The 18,461-nt window shown below is 45.4% G+C and overlaps 1 protein-coding gene across 1 annotated transcript in view; it reads left to right on the forward strand.

The window, feature by feature from the left end:
- Positions 1–1,643: 1,643 nt before the first annotated feature.
- The window catches only part of PCSK2 (proprotein convertase subtilisin/kexin type 2), a gene marked incomplete at its 5' end in the record, with an annotated part of 108,389 nt that continues 91,571 nt past the window's right edge, over positions 1,644–18,461 (forward strand). Inside the window, one exon of the mRNA XM_082306263.1 lies at positions 1,644–1,826. Coding sequence (XP_082162389.1) covers positions 1,644–1,826 — 183 coding nt within the window. The remainder of the gene's footprint in view (positions 1,827–18,461) is intronic.

Genomic DNA, 18,461 nt, shown 5'->3' on the forward strand with positions numbered 1-18,461 from the left:
TGCTTAGAACAGGCATCTAAAAGCTGGGTTCTACTGACACAGTCTCTTAATGAGGCTGTAAAGATGTTTTCCTTCTCTACCATGCCATTTCTAATGTTTTACCTTTCCCTTGTGTTTGATTCCCCCCCCCCCCCCGTCATTCATTTACAGCACTTCTGGTGATTTAAATGGGCTTTGGATCAGGCTCCAAGTTACCATTTCCCTTCTGTTTGAATAGGGATTTTCTTTTATCCAGAGGAAGGAAATCAATACTTTGTCATGACAAACCCATGCTCATTTGGATTCACAATCATGCGCTGAGCTCCTCTGTCATTTTCTAAAGCATTTTAGGGTAATGGGAGAAGAGTCTCACTTGTGATCTTTCCTGTTTTCCTTTGTTTTCCCAGATTGATTTAAGTTCTGTACTCCATTTGACCATTTGTAGAACAGATTACAGTAAATCTATCATTTTGTTTGTTTTAAAGGCAGTACAAACTTTCCATGCTTTCTGTGCCCTGAGTCTTTCCCAGGGGATCATTCCTAGATCCATTGAGGGATTAAACTTTGGCATGACAAATCAACAAACATATCTGTAAGAACAAGCTAAACTATACTTTGATTTAAGCTTGCATATTCTGTACCATTTGTTTCCACTTGGAGTTTTGTAGATGGCAGAAGATTTTTTTACAGAACCTCTGAAATCCCGCAGCTCCCCATCCTTGGCCGTCTCATCCCAGGGCACGCCCGGGTGCTTTCTTGCCTCATGTTTGGGGGTTGCTCCGGGACCCTGGACCCCTGCGCAGCTGAGCGGCTTGGCTGTGCGCACTAGTGGTCGGAGCAGATTGGGGGGGCCTGGCCCTGAGGCTTTGGGCTAGGATTGCTTGCCCACCTCCCTGGGCCTAGTCTTCTGCGGTCCCCATTGCCGAGTGCCCCGGGAGGGGCTGGTGCGGGGGGCAAGCTCCAGGGGGTGTGCGGGGGGGCACTCCTGCCACTTTGCGTTTGCTGGCCCTGGCCGTGGGGCTTTTGCCGAAGTGTTTAGCCCTCCTGCCCCCGCAGCCACCCGCCTACCCGCTCCTGCTCTGGGGCTCTGGCTCTGGTCGCCCCCCCAGAAGAGCTGCAGGGCTTGGGGCAGGTCCAGAGCTGGGCTCGGGGTGCTGGACTGGGGCTGCGGGTGTAATTGGGGGGAGGGGGGGCTCTGTAGGGGGGGTTGCCACAGGCGCGGGTGGGCGGCGTACGGCGGGGGAGGCGCCAGGGGCGCAGCGAGGGCGGCGGGGGGTGCGAGCGGCGGCTGGGGCCGGGGCGATCCCGCCTCGCCCGTGATTGGCAGCGCGGCCGCCCCCCGGCGGGGGCTTTCCCTCCGGCCGCCGCCGAGCCGAGCCGAGGAGGGGCCGGGGATGCAGCGCCGGCAGCGCGCACACCCGCGCTCTCCCGCACACGCACGCCGGCGCCCCGCAGCAGCCCCCCGCCGCCCGCCGGGTCCCCGCCGCCCGGCTCCCCTCCTGCCGCCGCCGCTTTGATTTTTTTTTTTTTTTTAAATCTTCTTTTTTTTTTTTTTTTTTCCTTCCTCCCCTCCCATCTTTTGGGCGCTTCCCCGCCTCGCCCGCCCGCCCGGCGCCCTCCCCGCGGCGCGGCGGGCTGCCTCCGCGGGCGCGCAGCGCGGGGCCATGCCGGCGGGGCCGCCGCTGCTGCGGGGCTCCCTCCTCCTCCTCCTCTTCCTCCTGCTCTTCCTCGGCGCCCCGGCCCGGGGAGCCGTCTACACCAACCATTTCTTGGTGGAGCTGCACGGCGGGGGCCAGGCGGAGGCCGAGCGGGTGGCGGCGGAGCACGGCTTCGGCGGGGTGCGGAAGGTAAGCCCCCGCGCAGGCTCGGGGCGCTGGGGGGGCGCGGTGCCCTTCACGATGGGCTGAGGGCAAGCGGCGTCCTCCCGCGGGTGGACCCGGTAGGGTCCTGCCGCCACTTACCTGGGGAGAGGGGACCGAGCGGGGCGCGTCCCGGCTCTCCCGCGTTAATCCCCCCTCTCCGAGGCGATTTTAGGAGTAGCGGTGCCAAGAGCCATTGCAAGCGCGCCTCAGCAGCGGCCCTGAAGGGTGATTTTCTTGGACGGGAAAGCAGAGGAGTTTCCCACATGGTAGCTCCGTGCCTTTTGACTTACTATGTAAACATCCTCCCATTGAGCTCCCATCCTGCGGGGTCGGGGTCGGGGCTGGGCGCAGGAGCGGCTGGGTGTGCGCGGGAGGGCTTCCTGTGCACGGCTGCAATTGAAACCGCTCCGAGCACTTACAAAATAATTAAAGCCCTATCTCCATGGAGAAGCTCGCACACAATTTAAATGAAAGATTTCATAGGGGTTTATGACACTCAACTTCATGAGGCTGGTGGCTTCTTAATATCCCTGCTGTTCTCACAGAGAAATAGGATGCTCCTAGGCTGAAGAAGCTGCTCTAATATTAAGCATGATAAGCAATCAGTGCTTATCACTAATGAGTGTAAGTTGGGAAACTTCAAGTGCCAGTGGAGGTTTTTCTCTCTCTCCTGAGGTCCCAGGAAATCTGAGGTAGCCACAGTGCCAGAGACTCTCTTCCCAGCTCCTGGGGAGCCCAGCTCCACTAGAAATCTCTCCTGTTCAAATAATAATTAGGTCTCTGAATGTTTCAGGGTACGGTCAGATCTGGGGTGAAGGCAGGGAGAAGCTAATAGACCGCCCTGGTCAATATAATTCCTGGTAGAGTTAATGCCTGAGCAGCATTGGAGGAGTGTGGAGGGAAAGTGAGCTGTGAGCATTGCTGCTGCTGCTGCTGCTTGTTTGAGTTTTTTTCTTTCCCTGGTAGTTATGCAATGAGAGCCTAATCTGATTTCCAAGGAAAGGAATGAGAATGGTACCCTGAACTTGGATGAGTGAAATGGCTTAAGACCTTGATTAAAATAAGATATCAAAAATTAAAAAAACATATGTAGTGAGACTCCCTCCCTTCGGCTGCCTTGTGTCAACTCCAGTGGGGACTCATTAGAGAAATGAGGACAAGATCGTTGTTGCTTTGACCCAGCACACTCCGGCTGCTGCTAAGGTGCTTTTGGGCTCACAGCCTTGTCCTGATAGCGACAGAGCTGGGCTGCTGATGCCCTTGGGAAAGGATCCATTGTGGGGATTAGGTCTTGTTGTATGAAACCTAGATACGGCTCTTTGGTCAACAGTTTTCCCTTTTTATTCCTCTCCTGTTGGCACTTCCTCCCTCTTATCCTGGGGTTATCTGACTGATAAGGCCTTAGGAGGAGGGAAGGGTACTTTTCTGCAGAGCTGAATTTCTTATTGCTTTTGCTAGATGCTTTCAAATGATCCTCTGACCCATGTGGGGAAGAGACAGGGAGAGAGGGGATTTTGTAGGATGAAGAAGTGCAGCGTCTGGGCTGTTACAGTCTTCTCCCCTCCACCATGCCTCTTCCCAGGGTGCCTGGGGCTCGTTAGGAGACATACAGATTCTTCATGGAAATCAATCTTGTAGCTCATCGTGGCAGAGAGCTGGAGGGAAGTCCCCCGGGTGTGCGAGAGGAGAGTACCTGCTTTCCAGTACATGCCGCGGGGGGGCTGTTGACCGCGGACGCGGGTGTCTCTAGGAACGAAGCCGATGTGCGTGTGCTCGCAGGGTGGGGGGGCAGATGGTGGGGGGGCAGATGGTGGCGGTGGCTCCTGTACCGAGCACATGCTGTCCCAAGAGGTTTCTAGGTTACATCATCCTGCTCCCTGAAAAGCTAGAGAGCCTCCCACCCCTCCTCCTCAAGTGCAAGAGAAAATAGCACCCTACTATCTGCAAGGCAGTAATCTTAAGGAACAGAAAAAGTTGATAGGGTTTGGCATTTAGCCTTCTGTGTCGGAGGATAATCTACGAGAGGCTGATAGCAATCTCCGTTCTGCAGGGGAAATCTGTAACGGGGCTTGGGTGCCGGTAGTCGGGCATTAATAAAAGCTTGTGCCATCTACTCCGGTGTCCCTTCAGTATTGCTGAACTGAAGAGTCTCCTAATCTGTTTTGCTATCATCAGGCTTGTCTAGCGTCTCCGCTTACTGTCTGCAGACTCAGCTTTCATGGCGATAACGACAGTGCAGAAAGTTGAACGTGGCTGTGTGTGTGTATGGAAACAGAGCTGTTAGTGGTAAGCTCTTGGGGGAAAGTACCATGTGTAGATATGCTGTCTAATGAAATATTCAAAAAATACTAGAAAAAAACCCAAATCATACCACAAGGAGAAGTGATCTTTGTATACTTCAACCACACATACTGTTTGGACAATATGATAAGCTATTTACTTAAACCAAATCCAGTTTTACCTTTACCCATATTGGAGAAGAGCTGTTGTCTGAAAATAATCACCTTTATTTCAGTGCAGGTACTTTCCCATTAGGAGCACAAAGGCAGATTCAGCTCTTTACTGTGTATGGATTTAAGATGCGTATGAGAGAGACTTCTTTTATGCATGCTGTGTATCACAGACCTCCTTTAACATGACTTTACGGGAGCTGATTTTTAAATTATGTATTTTTATGGCACATGTTTTTTTCCTAATAACAAGTAATCTCTGAGCAAGTGCATGTTACATTTACTTAACAGCAGATTTCTGTAGAAATACAAGAGAAAACATTGCCTTGAAGATGAATGTTATGAACTGTGCGATGTGCTAATTGATTCTTTGGCCATGCTTCCTACTGTCATTCTGAAACTGCTACAAGGCTTCAGGTGGGCTAAAATGTGTACTTTAAATTCAGTGCTTGATGAATTGATTGAGAAGGGCTTGGTACTTACGTAAGCAGGTGCCTATGTTTAGATCTAGGATCCTAGCATGAGACAGAATCTCAAAAACACTGGTCATTTTTTCTTTAACCTTCCCTGAATTAATCCCAAATACAGACCTCTTTGCAACTCTGGTGCTCCTTTATTTTTTTTTTTTTTAAATGTTTGCAGTTTTAAATCCATTTGTACCTGCCAAAACTGATTCTGTATATTCCTGGTGAAACAGATACTGTGGTAAAGCATATTCTTTGCTTAACATGGTTAGCCTTACCATCTTCGAGCATTCAGGAGTCATGAGGATGTCCACCTAACAGCTACGTGTTAAATTGTGAGAACTGCAAAAGGAACAACAACTTTTTTTCTCTCTTCGTTTTTTTTTGCCTCCTGGCATGGTTGCCACCAGAATACGTTTCTTAATGCAGGCTGAAAAAAGCTGCTTTCTGACCTTGCCGTGCAGTTCTTAATTCATCTCTAACAAGGGGAGTTGGAAGAAGCATTTGGAAAGGTCTCCTAATTGGAGATCACAGTTTAGACTTCTCTTTCCATTTCATCAACACCACCGAGAAAATCTACAAAATGCCACTGTAACTAAATATTTTGCTTCTGGTAGCGTTGAGGTGAAGGGTTTTAAACAGTTGGTATTCAGTGGTCTCAGATTTTAAAATAAGAACCAAGCAAGAATTTCAAAAGATGGAGAATTTTATGTGCCCCAAAGCTGGTGTGTTTTTTTCCCTTGATATATCACCTGATCACCTCTCCCTCTAAATCTTGCAAAACCCAAGGTACCTCTCACAGCTGTGATTTTTCTGCTTCCCATTTTTCCTTAGAAGGCTGCTGGTTGAGAACCAAGCTTTCTGGAGCTGGCCAGGATTTTCTGGATGAAATGTTTGGAGCTTTGGTTTTTTTTACATTGCATAAATACAGACTTACCAAAAGCGAAACTGAACAGGTAAAGAAGCTATATTTCTTGCTGCAGCAGCCCACTTCTCTGCATCTAGGCTGGGAGCCTGTGAGGTGGGAGTTGATGTGGTGTGGAAGGCAGACTAGGAGGCAGAATAATGGGTTTGCAGCCTTGGGAGCTCTTTGCAGAGATTTCTTCCAGGGATCCTGAAATTTCATCCCGGAGTCCCCACACTAAAGCCCTGAAAATCCCTTCCTGTGTAGATCAGCCCCTAAATCTGGAGAAGAGGTGTTTGCCTAGCGTGATATTTAAGGTGCCAGGCTATGTTTCTGCATGCCCAGAATGCTCTGTGATGGTCCGACAGGATTCTGTGCATGTGAAAAATACTGGCTGCGAATGTGTGCTGGTATGTGTGTTTATAGATATAGATATATGTGTTTATACACATACATGTGTTTCTTGTTCCTTTTCCCGTAAAATACCTATGCATGGAGCAAAGAAGAGGAAAGAAGGGTGAATTCTTAGCCAGGCTCCTGGCTGACCCTGTGTGTATAGATATTAACCAGCTAATTTGTGCATATATGTGGTGGTCCATACTTTACAGATCAACAATCTTGTGTTGCCTTCACATGTGCTGCTAACCCAAGCGCTCGTGAAAGTGTTAGTTCTGGCTAGGTGAAGGCAGCGTGGAAACAGATGCTGAAGCAATGGAGCATCCCATGCAAAGAGGAGGCAGAGCCCAGGCCTCCCCACGTGGGCCTGCTGGAGTCCAAGGACTTAAGATCAAGCCTCAGACTGCAGTGTTTCCATGCACTAATACGTGTTTAATAATTAATTAACTTTGTGTTTTATGCTGGTCTAGAGGAAAGGGTGTTTGTTTGCAAAAGTAATCATTTATTATGGAAACAGAAAAACGTCTTAGAAACGGAAGGTACGATGTAAATTTTTTGAGGAAGAGCTTTAATTTCCTAGCTTTCGCTGTTGCAATTTTGTATTACTAGGATAAGAAAAATTAAATTCCATGCAAATGCTAATTGTAAAACTACTGAGGTTTCAATAGGTCATCTCACCATAGCAGCAAATGCTTCCGTTTCTAAAAGAGAGTCTGAGCCGATGTGTTTAAATTAGGGGGAAGAAGCAATTAACTAGCAGGAGAAGTTTGATCCTGCTGTGGGAAGGCACCCTGCTGGGTGGTGATGGAGAGCTCCCTTTTCCAGAAAAGCCCTGGAAGAAAGTAACTGAGGAGGCACAGAGAGAACAACCATCTGCCTTTGGAGGGATCCTCATCAGCTCCTCGTGGGTCGAGTCCAGGCGTATCACTGGGCACAGACTGGGAAGTCCTGTTTGCTCCTATTTACACTCAAGAGAAATGTTAGTGGAATGAAACTAGAGTTTTCCTTATATGTGGAAATACTGTATTCTTTCAAAATTATGCTTTTTTGATTTGGGCTTTTTAAATTTTATTTTGCATTCTGCCTTGGATGCAGAAACAGCCCCAGGAGCAAACACTGTAACTGGCTAACTCAGAACAAAATAAGTCCCCCATTAGTTAAATATACTCATTTATGAAAGCTGTAAAATTATCAACAAGAAGAAGAATGTAAACCACAGGCTCAAGTACATCCCTAACCCAGTTTCTGTAGAGCTCCTTCTCTACCAGAGACTCAAACTGACTGCTTGTTGGATGTGAGGGTTCTGTTTGAGGTATAAAATAATTACCTTGTCAGATTGTCATAGCATTTATTATTTGAGTGTAAAACAAGAAGGTCAGGCTCCCCTACTATAGATCCCTGCAGTAATTGCTCTATTACTGTTTCAAATACATGGTGTAGTTCTGTTTCTTGGTAAAACATGCACATTAACCCTTATCTTTACAGATAAGTTTTGTTTTGTTTACTGGGCTACAGGTCAGTAAACAGAAAGATGGGAAATTCTGGCTATTTATAAAGCTGCTGCATTTATAATTTTATTTCATATTGCTTGAACTCATTGGCGAAATTGAACCTGTGGTAGAGACCCAGGAAACGCGCTGCGAGTAATTCTCTTTTCACTTGGTTTTTTGATGCTACAATCCAGCTGGGGATGTGCAGTTATTTGTTTTCATTTAAATTATATTTAGTTTTGCCAGTGTCAAGGAGAAAAATAGAAAGAGAAGATGTATGAAGAAGTGAACAGCATTTCCAGAACGCTGTGATCCCAGCACAGCAGAACTAAACACGGTGTGTAATAGCTTATCTCCTGCAGTCCGGCCCCGAGTGCCTGCCCAAGGGAAGCTTGTTGCGGTGTGGTGTGAAGGCACCAGGGACAGCTTTCTGCTCCAAGAGCTAGTAACTCCAGGTCTGAGGGGCTTGAGGAGCATCAGCGCTCAAAGCGTGGATGCTGGGGGGTGCTACCTGCTGCCTGCTCCTTCCCTGACGTTGCCAAAGGTGGTGGAGCAGGAGCAGCTCACCCAGGCTCCTCGCTGCCAGAGGCTGTCTGCACGCCACCAGACCGCAGCCAGCCTCCCTGGCCAGCAGTTTTAGGATGGGGTGGAAAATCACCATGGAAATCAGAAGCGGCCCCCTGAGTTGTTTTCTAGAGCCTCTGCTCCAGAGAGCACTTGCGAGGTGGGGGAACCACAGGGAAACAGCTTGTTGCCCTGTACTGTGTCTCCTAACCCTGGTGATGTGCCTTTTCCTACTCCTGTGAAATCCCTTCCAAGTATTGCCTGTAGTGACTTCAGCTCCCCAGGTTATTTCTCTCCTTTGTACGCCTCTGTGTAAAAGAATCGTGTTGGCATGTGGAGATTTCTGTGCCATGCAGATGAGGGTCAGGATTTGCACCGGGAGAGACAGGATTAATATATAGGAAACAGATCTCTGGCTTTGTTTCCTTCACTTCGAGTCTGCTAGTTCCTTAGCTATTTCAGACCTGTGCTATGGAATTTATAGTCGAAGGTGTTATTTTAATATCAACACTAGATAAACAAAGATCATTAGTATGGTATCACCATCCTGCTGTCAGTCTGGGATCTCCTTCCTTCTGCCCAGATAGCTTTCTCGTAGATGACTTTCAGGCTATTTCTGGACTCTGCAACATACGGATATATTAATGGCCTGTATGTGTTTGAACTTTGGGATCCCATATGCTGTGGCTCTGTCTGGGGCCCTGTTTGAAGCTCTCATTCCTCTGAGTAGGTTTTCCATGTGTTGAGAGCAGTCTGAGAGCCATTTCTAAGAACCAATATGGGTATCTGTTGCTATTACCTACACCAAAGTTGAATTTGTCCCCAAACTTGAGGTTGCAGAGCTGTGCAGCAAAAGGATAACTGTTTTTGTAACAGTACCCGGTCTTGAAGATTTGGTTTTTGGTATCAGGCCAGATGGACGGATCCTATTGCTGTGCCTACAACCAGCCCCAGATGGTTTAGGTTACTGCGAATGAGGTAGAACATTTTGTTTCTAGCTCGGGAGTTCAAATCCAGATTAAAACTCTAGACCAAAATAAATTGTCAATTCACTCCCAGCTCGAAGTTCTTCCATTTCAGAACCCGTGGCATCCTTGGCATTTGTTTATTAGCGGGCAAACGGTCCCAGAGACTGACTGTGCTGCGAGGCTTGGCTCCTTCAGAAAAGCACGGTGGTGCGTTGTGGGGTGCTTGAATTTGTTATCTTTTAGAAGAACCAACCTTTGTGTGAAGGTGGAAGATAGCCGCCTATCCTCCTCACAAAATATGACAGGTGACAAGATGTAACACCCTACCCACTCTTAGAAAACTTTTACTGCTGTAACTGTACTGATGTAGTTAAAATGGGAAAACCAACCCAATTGCAGTGCTGTTACCATTAGTGTAGCAGTGCTAACATCTTTAATTCATTCCACGTCAGAGCAGTATTAGCAGAAATTTCATTTAAACTAGAGCTTTTACCAGTAAGACCATGTTGATTTAAAAAAAAAAAACAAAACCCCAAAAAAAAAAACCCCAACAACAAAAAGGAGGAAAAAAAAAGCATCAGACTTGCTGGCATAGTTGTACTGGTAATACTGTATAGCTAACGAGAAGTTTGTACGTGACCCTTTCCCTCATCCATCTACGGAATTATTCCAATTAAAATTAATCCATGCAACTCCAGTTTCAAGTGCTTGTAATAAAGTACTTACAAAGTAGTTGCTGAAACGTATGTAGAATTTATTTGCTAGATAGTTTCAATTAGTAAGTCCTGAGAAATGTCCGTGCTCATGGAAAATTCTGTGAAATCAAGCCAAAATGCTAAAATGAATGATAAATTCTGCCAGCTGTTATTGAAATATTATACCTGGGAAACACTCCTGTGCAGTTCCAATCCGTAGCATGGGTGTCTGATTTCTGTGAGAGCTGTAGTAACAAACTCAATGCTGTAGTTAATGGATCTAAAATTTACCCTTGTCCTGTAATGCTATCCCAGTCATCAGAAACCCTTTTCTTTTTTTCTTTCAGTTTTTCAGATAATTAAATGGGTCAGGTCTCTACAGGATGCTGGCTGCATGGTGGCTATAAATATTGCAGTGAGCAGCCCAGAGCTTCCATCCATCACTGGGCTCTGGTGGGAAGAAGCCGACCTGCTCGACTATTTGTCAAAGACAGGATTTCTCTAAGTAACCTGAAGCAGTCTGGTGTGTTGCTCTTGTTGTAAATCAAGGCGAGCTCTACATTTAACTCTTGTAAGTTCATTGAAAAAGCTAACCCTATATTACTGAAATGGAGATTTAATTCCAGCTCAGTGGTCCCAGGCTGTGCTTTGGGACAGAGCGAGCTGAATTTGGTGGTGTGTTGTGTGAAATTCTGCGTGGCCACCACACACAGTTTATCAGCTGGCGTGAAATCCAATTTGGTCATGGATTTATGACAGTAGCTCAAAAGTCTAACTCAGCTGAATTCTGTCTGTGTTCAGCACGTAGCGGGAGCTTGGACCTAAAAAAAGGAAATTACGAGCTAGCCCGATCTTACCATTTATACACTGGGATTATAAACAAATAAATTAGGTGGTGATGGCTCTAGTTTACTCACTGAAGGACTGAACTGGGCCGTAATGTTCTTTGTCGTGTATTACCTACCTTCTCAAACAAAAGTTCTGTGTAAATGTTATATTCTTAACTTCTTTGTCCACAGAAAGCAAATGGAAAGAGTGACCTCGGTGTTTACATCTAACCAGTCGGCAAGCGTGTCCCAGATACTCAGGACTGAACTCGATTATTTGCTTACCTGATGAGTAAAACAGTAATATGTCAGAGCTGCTTTCTCCTAGAGTATAGAACCAAACTGTGAAAACCTGAAACCCAATAGGTATATATTTTATTATTATTATTATTAAGTAGAGAAACTGGTACTGTTATTAGATGGGTGTTGGATGTCAAACTAGAGCCAAACAGGTGAATCTCTTCCTTGAATGGGTAGTAAAAGAGGTGGGATATAGCCTCTGCTCTCCTGATGACAGAGGATCCTCCTGTCTGCCTATTCGCTCTTCATGAAACACCAGTGAAAGGAAGAGGTGTGATTCTGAAATCCGCTCTGTGGGTGAGCACTGTCTTTGTCAGGTACTGTGCCACACCGAGTGCAGCAGAAGCTTCTGTTCAAGGCTTTTAGCTGCAGCCAAGATGCGGTGAGTTAGCTATAACCATGGCTGGTGGATTCCCATCGGTCCCACAGGGACCTTATGCTTCCCTGCGTCAATTAATTTTAGAAATGTGTGTCAACTAAATTTAGTGATGTAGAAGTTACTCTGAACCAATTGTAAAGCGGAATTGTCAATTCTGAATTTGGGTGAAAAATCAGAATGTGAACATACGTGCAGGTTTGGAAAAATGGGTTGTTAGCGTTGGTGGAATGACAGTTGTGGATCAGGACATCAACTGAATTTTGATTTTTGCAGCATTTCAGTCTATTAATTTTTACATTACCATTTAAATCCTAAAACTTCATAGGCAAATGTACTTTTCTTCCGTTAACTGTAAAACCATTCCATTTCTCCTACAATTCAGATATAGTTCAGAGCAAAACCCAGACAGAACAGCAAGTGGATTTTTTTTCTCTTTCTTCTGGTGGAAATTAAACTACTCAATTTCATTCTGTAAAATCCCTTTTTTTCCCCTTCTAACTGAACATATTTTATTCACATTAAATATATTGTACCTTGGTAGGAAAACCAGTATTCCAGGCTCTAAAGGCTGAAACATGCTGAGCGATTAATTAAGAACCTACATTTGCCTTGCTCGACTGATGTAATAAAAGCAAGATAACATATCAGCACACGTTGGATTGACCACAATTTCTGCTGGCAATAAACTTCAGTCATTTATTAATTGGTAGTAACAAACAGTAAAAAGACTTATTTCACAGCTGCCTGAAAGGTCAATGAGGTAGGTTCTGGGAGGAAGAGGTGGTGGTGCTATTTTCTTCTTGTCTCATGATTATTGCTAGCATTGAGGCAGATTTGGGTCATCCTTTTTCTTCTGTCTAATACGGAGCTCTCGAACCCACTCGGAGCGGTTAGGCTCTGTTGTGAAGTGACGATCGTACTGTTGTGTCCTGGAGCCGAGAGGAGCTCTCTCCAGCTCATGATGGTATAAGTAGTGGAAGAATTTGCCTCTGACCTGGTCTTGTAATAGTGGGGATTAATGTCTGTGCCTTTCTCTTAGCAGAGTCAAGCAACTTTACAAAAATAAGGAAAACAGCAGTGTCCTAAAATTTCTCTTTTCCTTGGCTCCACTGAAAATGTTTTTCTTAAAGGTTCCTTGCCCTGCTCTTCTCAAGCCTACTATCTTAAGTTTAAAAAAAAAAAAAGAAAAAAGAGAAGCAACAGTGTGCCCCCCCGCCGTACTTTAATGTCACATCTTTACTTACATCACAACTTTAATTGTTACCCATCAGCTTCTTTCCCATAAAGCACATATTTTTCTCCAGGAATTGGCTGCTGCTCTGGGAACTGGGAGACTTGTTCGGTGTGGTCTAACAACAGCAACCTCCCTGTGAAGCACTCTCTGTCAATCGGCTATTGCTTGGCAGCCTAGCATTAAACAGACATGGAGAGAAAGGAAAGAATAAAGGTTTTGAATAGAAAGAGAGCTACAAATCTTCCTTAAGTGTTGGTAAGGGCTAGCATCTTTGCATTAGTGCAGTTCACCTCTTCTGTGCTTTCTTGAGTAGCTCTTGTCAGTAACCAACTAATTTTGGTCTGAGCTGCTTTTATAGCACTACTTCATTAGAGCTTGAGTTCATGACGTTGCTTTTTGGTGCTACATTAGCTGAGCACTTGCACGCATGTTTGTGTCCTGCACACTTTGCTACATGGATGTAGATCTAAAAATAATGCTGAAGTGCTCTGCTGAAATGTCAGTGAGTAGCCATGTCTTGCCCCCTCTCTGTCCTTAAGATACAAGTACCAGTAATTTTTGGCTGGGGCATGCTACATCTTAATGCTGTTTTAAAAATAGCAAACTTTATCTCATGGCTTTTATCTCAGTGTTTTTAGAGCTGATGTGACACCAGGTTCCAGTGTGACAGTAGTAGTCAACCTGTTTGGTTACGTGCTTAAAAGGAGAGCTGGGTTGTAGATCAGGAACGAGGCAAAGTGGCCTTTGTTAGTAGTGCTAATTGCTGTCAGCAGTATTGATCCAGCTTAGTTAGAAATGTACCGTGGTCACTTCGATTTGCAGACTATACGTAAATCAAGTTATTTCTTATAATGTGAGTTTTCCCTAAGGCAAAAGTACTGATATGAAGAAGAGATATCCATCATGTATTATTTAAACATATTAAAATCTTTACCAAATATCTGTTGCTAAAGAGGTACCTGATTACAGACATACATATTGTATGTGTAGATATACTCATTAATATATGTTGACAATGGCACTTGGCATTTTATAGTTGTAGTTTTATAGCACAGTCTATAGTGCTGTGCAAACATTAATTAAATGAATCCTACCAATAAATAAACAAGTGCTTATTAGACTATGTCATTTTACACGCAAGACAACTGAAATAAGAACATTACAGCTGTAATTACCTGAGATTCTCCTGGTATTAGGAGGCGCGGGGGTTAGCCAGTGTACTGGGTTTGCATGGCAAGATTTTGGTAGCAGGGGGGTACAGGGGTGGCTTCTGTGAGAAGCTGCTAGAAGCTTCCCCTATGTCTGACAGAGCCAATGCCAGCCGGCTCCAAGACAGGACCCACTGCTGGCCAAGGCTCAGCCCATCAGCAATGGTGGTAGTGCCTCCACAATAACATATTTAAGAAGGGGAAAAAAAACAACCTGCGCAACTGCAGCCAAAGAGAGGAGTGAGAATATACGAGAGGAACAACTCTGCAGACACCAAGGTCAGTGAAGAAGGATGGGGAGGAGGTGCTCTAGGCACTGGAGCAGAGATTCCTTTGCAGCCCGTGAAGATCATGGTGAGGCAGGCTGTCCCCCTGCAGCCTGTGGAGGTTAATGGTGGAGCAGATACCCACCTGTAGCCCGTGGAGGACCCCACGCTGGAGCAGGTGGGTGCCCGAAGGAGGCTGTGACCCTGTGGGAAGCCCGTGCTGGAGCAGGCTCCTGGCAGGACCTGTGGACGCGTGAAGAGAGGAGCCCAGGCTGGAGCAGGTTTGCTGGCAGGATTTGTGACCCCACGGGGGACCCGCGCTGGAGCAGTCTGTTCCTGAAAGACTGCACCCCATGGAAGGGACCCTCGCTGGAGCAGTTTGTGAAGAACTGTAGCCCATGGGCAGGACTCACGTTGGAGAAGTTCATGGAGGACTGTCTCCCGTGGGAGGGACCCCATGCTGGAGCAGAGGAAGAGTATGAGGAGTCCTCCCCCTGAGGAGGAAGGAGTGGCACAGACGACGTGTGATGAACTGACCACAACCCTGTGCTGCTGGGGGGTGGGAGGTGGAGAATTCGGGAGTGAAGTTCAGCCCTGGAAGAAGGGAGGGGTGGGAGGAAGGTGTTTTTAAGATTTAGTTTTTCTTTCTCATTACTCTAATCTGATTTGATTGGTAATAAATTTCCCCAAGTCTAGTCTGTTTTGCCCATGACTATAATTGGTGAATGATCTCTCCCTGTCCTTATCTTAACTCATGAGTCTTTCGTTACATTTTCTCTCCCCTGTCCAGCTGAGGAAGGGGAGTGATAGAGCGGCTTTGGTGGGCACCTGGCGTCCAGCCAGGGTCAACCCACCACACCCAGCATCTCTGAAGAAGAGACTCTCAGAGCATTGGCCAGGGCTAAGGTACAAGGAGTATTTAGGATACAGCTGAAACTCATGTCTTGTGAGTTTTAGTCCTGGCTGTGTTCTACAGCAGAGTGCTACCGTGTGAAGAAGCAGCAGAGAGGGAAAACACAAATTAAATGGTCCTGGATAGAATGATCTTGGTGAGAAGGTTATTTGAAAAAGTGTGAAAACTTTCACAGAGTATTATCGTCTTGGCAGGTGCTTTGAAAACACAGAAGAGCCTTGAAAGAGTGGCTGGATACCCAGAGGAGCCCCATTGCTCCAAGCAGAAGACAGGCACGAATACCAAAAGTTTTGTTCGCCTTTGGTCATAAAATGTAGAACTGGCAAAACCACTTTTGGGGCACCATCCTCTTTTTCCTTGTATTCTTAAAGCATTGACTGTCACAGGCTAAATGAACTACAGTTAGTTAACTGGCTCAAGCACTCACCGGCTTTCTGGCTGTGACGTTATTTACACTGCACAGTTAAGGAGCAGTAATTCCTTGAGGTCACTACTAACATGATCAAGTTAGGAAAGTTAAGTCTAGAAGCAAGTGCCCCTGAAGAATGCCTGGAGTCTGATTTCTGTTTGTCCTTTTCTGGATTTTTGGGGGGCATTGGGGAGGGGAGGGTTGGTATTTTTTTCTTTTTTTTTTTTTTTAACAGGATGAGTAAAATTCTCCCAAATTGTGGAAAAATTTCATTTTGTGCTACTGATACCTGTTTTAAGAAAATGTGATTAATTCAACTGCTGATGGAATCATATTTACTTTATTATTCAAGATGATGTGTATGTTTGTCTGTTATGTGTGTGGTTGTTACGGAGCCATGTAGGTGAGTGATTGGAGGGGGCTGTCTCATTTTCCCGGTGGCCATTTGTTGGTGCTAAAAATGACAACACAACTGTTAGATGCTCACAGTGACGCTTCTGGGTGCTGAGCTCCAGGATTTCTCCGGGTGCCCAGGGCTTGGCTGAGGTGTTCTTCTTGCAGGATCCTCCACATCTATGTAAGAGGACACAGTGATGATCGCTAAGCCTTCACTTCAGGCTGTCAGCCAAACAGTAACAGTCACCTGCTCCAGGTAACGACGATCTGGATTAATCCAGACAGTCCAATGCGAGTGCTGGTGTATAAGCAAGAACATTCTCCAAATCTGGAAAGTATCCTGCTTTCAACAGTGCACGTGGTAGAATCGATAGTGGGTTTTATGGTTACTGGGGAGTAACAGATAAAACTCTCTAAAATGCACAGATCTGTTCACATAAACTAGAATAACTCTTTTAAAAGCCTCAAATGGCTTCTCCAATTCACTGATAAAACTATCAGCAAATTCACAGTCTTATCACTGATGGCTTATATGACTCTTACGGGCTTGCAGGATGAAGCTCTTCAGCGACAAACTTAACAACAATATAAATACAGTAAAGCGTTAAACCTCTATGATTCATTCAATTGTAAATCAAATTCCAAATATTGCCAACTTGAAACCAAACCAATGGAACAGTGCTTTGTAAGCTGTTGGAAGCACTATGTGTGATAATGCAAGAACAAAACTGATGAGAAAATGAGAACTAGACATTTAACATCAGAATTGATCTACCTGAATGTGGACAGCTGCGCTCCTCTTATGGTCTCTGGAGCGAAAGAGGTGCTCCTGGGACTCGGCTCTGCTCATTTTAACGTGGTCACCTAAAATGGGTCAGATGAATCATGCTCTGAAAGTGCCTCTTTTTTTTTTTTTTTTTTTTACCATGAATGGTATGGGGAGCTCAGATGAATTCCACATGGACAGACTGGACATGTAAGGGTAATAGCAGTCCACAACTGGTTCTATTTCTTCCATTTACTTCCCTGTATTTACTAAAGCCCTCATGTCCAACTGTTGGGAAGACTGTTTAACCTTGTGGTTGGTGCGTGTGAGAGGGACTAGATAAAAGGCTTTATTTTATCCTTTTGGATAAAATAAAATCCAAAGGCATATATTCTGCAAAGTCTTTGGATATCACATTTGACTTTACACTGTTTTTAGAGGAAAAGACATTTCACTGTGGCGGTGAGGGAACCTTTCAGAAACCATTGGAAACTACCGCTGGCTTGAGAAAGACTTAATAGAACTTTTTAAGCCAGGTTGCCATGTTCTTACAGGGTAACCAGTATCCTAAATAACAATAACAGGCAGCCTTGTTACCTTGCATATTATAATATTTCCATTGACTTTTGGAAAAAAGGAAGAACAGATCAGTGACCTCTCACCCAAGTAGTCACAATCCTTTCTTATTACCACCACCTGTTGCTGATTCCCTTAAGGGGTGGTTGGATATGCATATGACACAGAGCTGAAAATGTATCTAAGTCAGGCATTTCTGAATTATTTTGTAGGAGAGATGTTGTACTGTGTGTTAATCAGTTGATTTCATATGGATCATCTGATGATGATGTTTTAATACGAGGTTTACATTTTGGGAGTGTTGAAGCTACGGCTAACACCTCCACCTGCCAGATTTGCCAAGAGAAGCAGGTTAGGTTTTGGTGGAGGCAGCTAAATAAGACACAGGTGCAATGAGAAATGAGCCAGGAAGACTGAGTCATAACACTCGGACCTGGACCTGACTGTGCCAGTTTCAGGGCTGTTTGGAGCTTGTGCAGATCCCAAGCTCCACCTGAAATCCTTATGCTGAGCCTTTGGAGTAATTATAGCACACTAATGAGAAAGTGTGAAATCCTTGCCTGGGGCCGTGGGGACACAGCGGACTGGATTTCATGTTGGGTAAGCTCTGGCACAGCTTTAGTTCTCTGCGCTATTTCACATTTCTCCACCAACATTTGAATTAATCCTTTCTTGTTCGTGCTTTGTTCTGTGTTATTCCGATGCCTGGGGCTGCCTGTGTTTCTAGCTGGCTCTACTCTTACGTGGCCCTCGTCGCTATAGTGAGTGAGTGCCTTTGACTTCAGACTTGGCTCCTATCTGCGTATTTAAAAGTAAAACGATTTCTAATGCTAATTGGGGTGAGGGAAAATGAGAGAAAGAGAGTTTTAAAATTCATATTGAATATTTATAAGCATCCTCAGTGCATTTGGTGAAACTGGGATTAAAAGGTTTCTAATTTCTGCTGGGTGGCACTTTGTTGTGCTTCAACTATAATGGCAACTGAAGGAGTGAGGCTTGTGGGGCCTGTGGAGACTCCAAATACATTTTACTCGTGCCAGGTTTAGGTTTTATTTTCCGTTGGTGTAATTACTGAGCAGTAATGGGATGAAGAGCTCACCTGTGCAAGATTTATGGCCCCTTTTAAAGTCAGGAGCTGTGCTTGGGCTCTGTGGGGGTGAGATGCTTTGTTATACTTAAAAAAAATAATAATTTTTTTTTTTAATTTCGGGAATGGGTATTGTTTTTTTCCTCAGAGCAGACAGAGTTTCTTTAGCAGCAGTGTTTGAACCCTCGCGTGCCTGGCCACGTATTCATGCTAAGGCAGGCAAGGAGCCCTGAGGAGGGTCTTTGTCAGCCTGGCTGGATGAGGGCTTTCCGTGAATCCTGTTCACTGACAGGTCCATTTATGCTGATTTTGGTGACGATCAGAGAAG

Source organism: Platalea leucorodia, assembly GCF_965183815.1.
Source record: "Platalea leucorodia genome assembly, chromosome: 3".
NCBI classification, from domain to species: Eukaryota; Metazoa; Chordata; class Aves; order Pelecaniformes; family Threskiornithidae; genus Platalea; species Platalea leucorodia.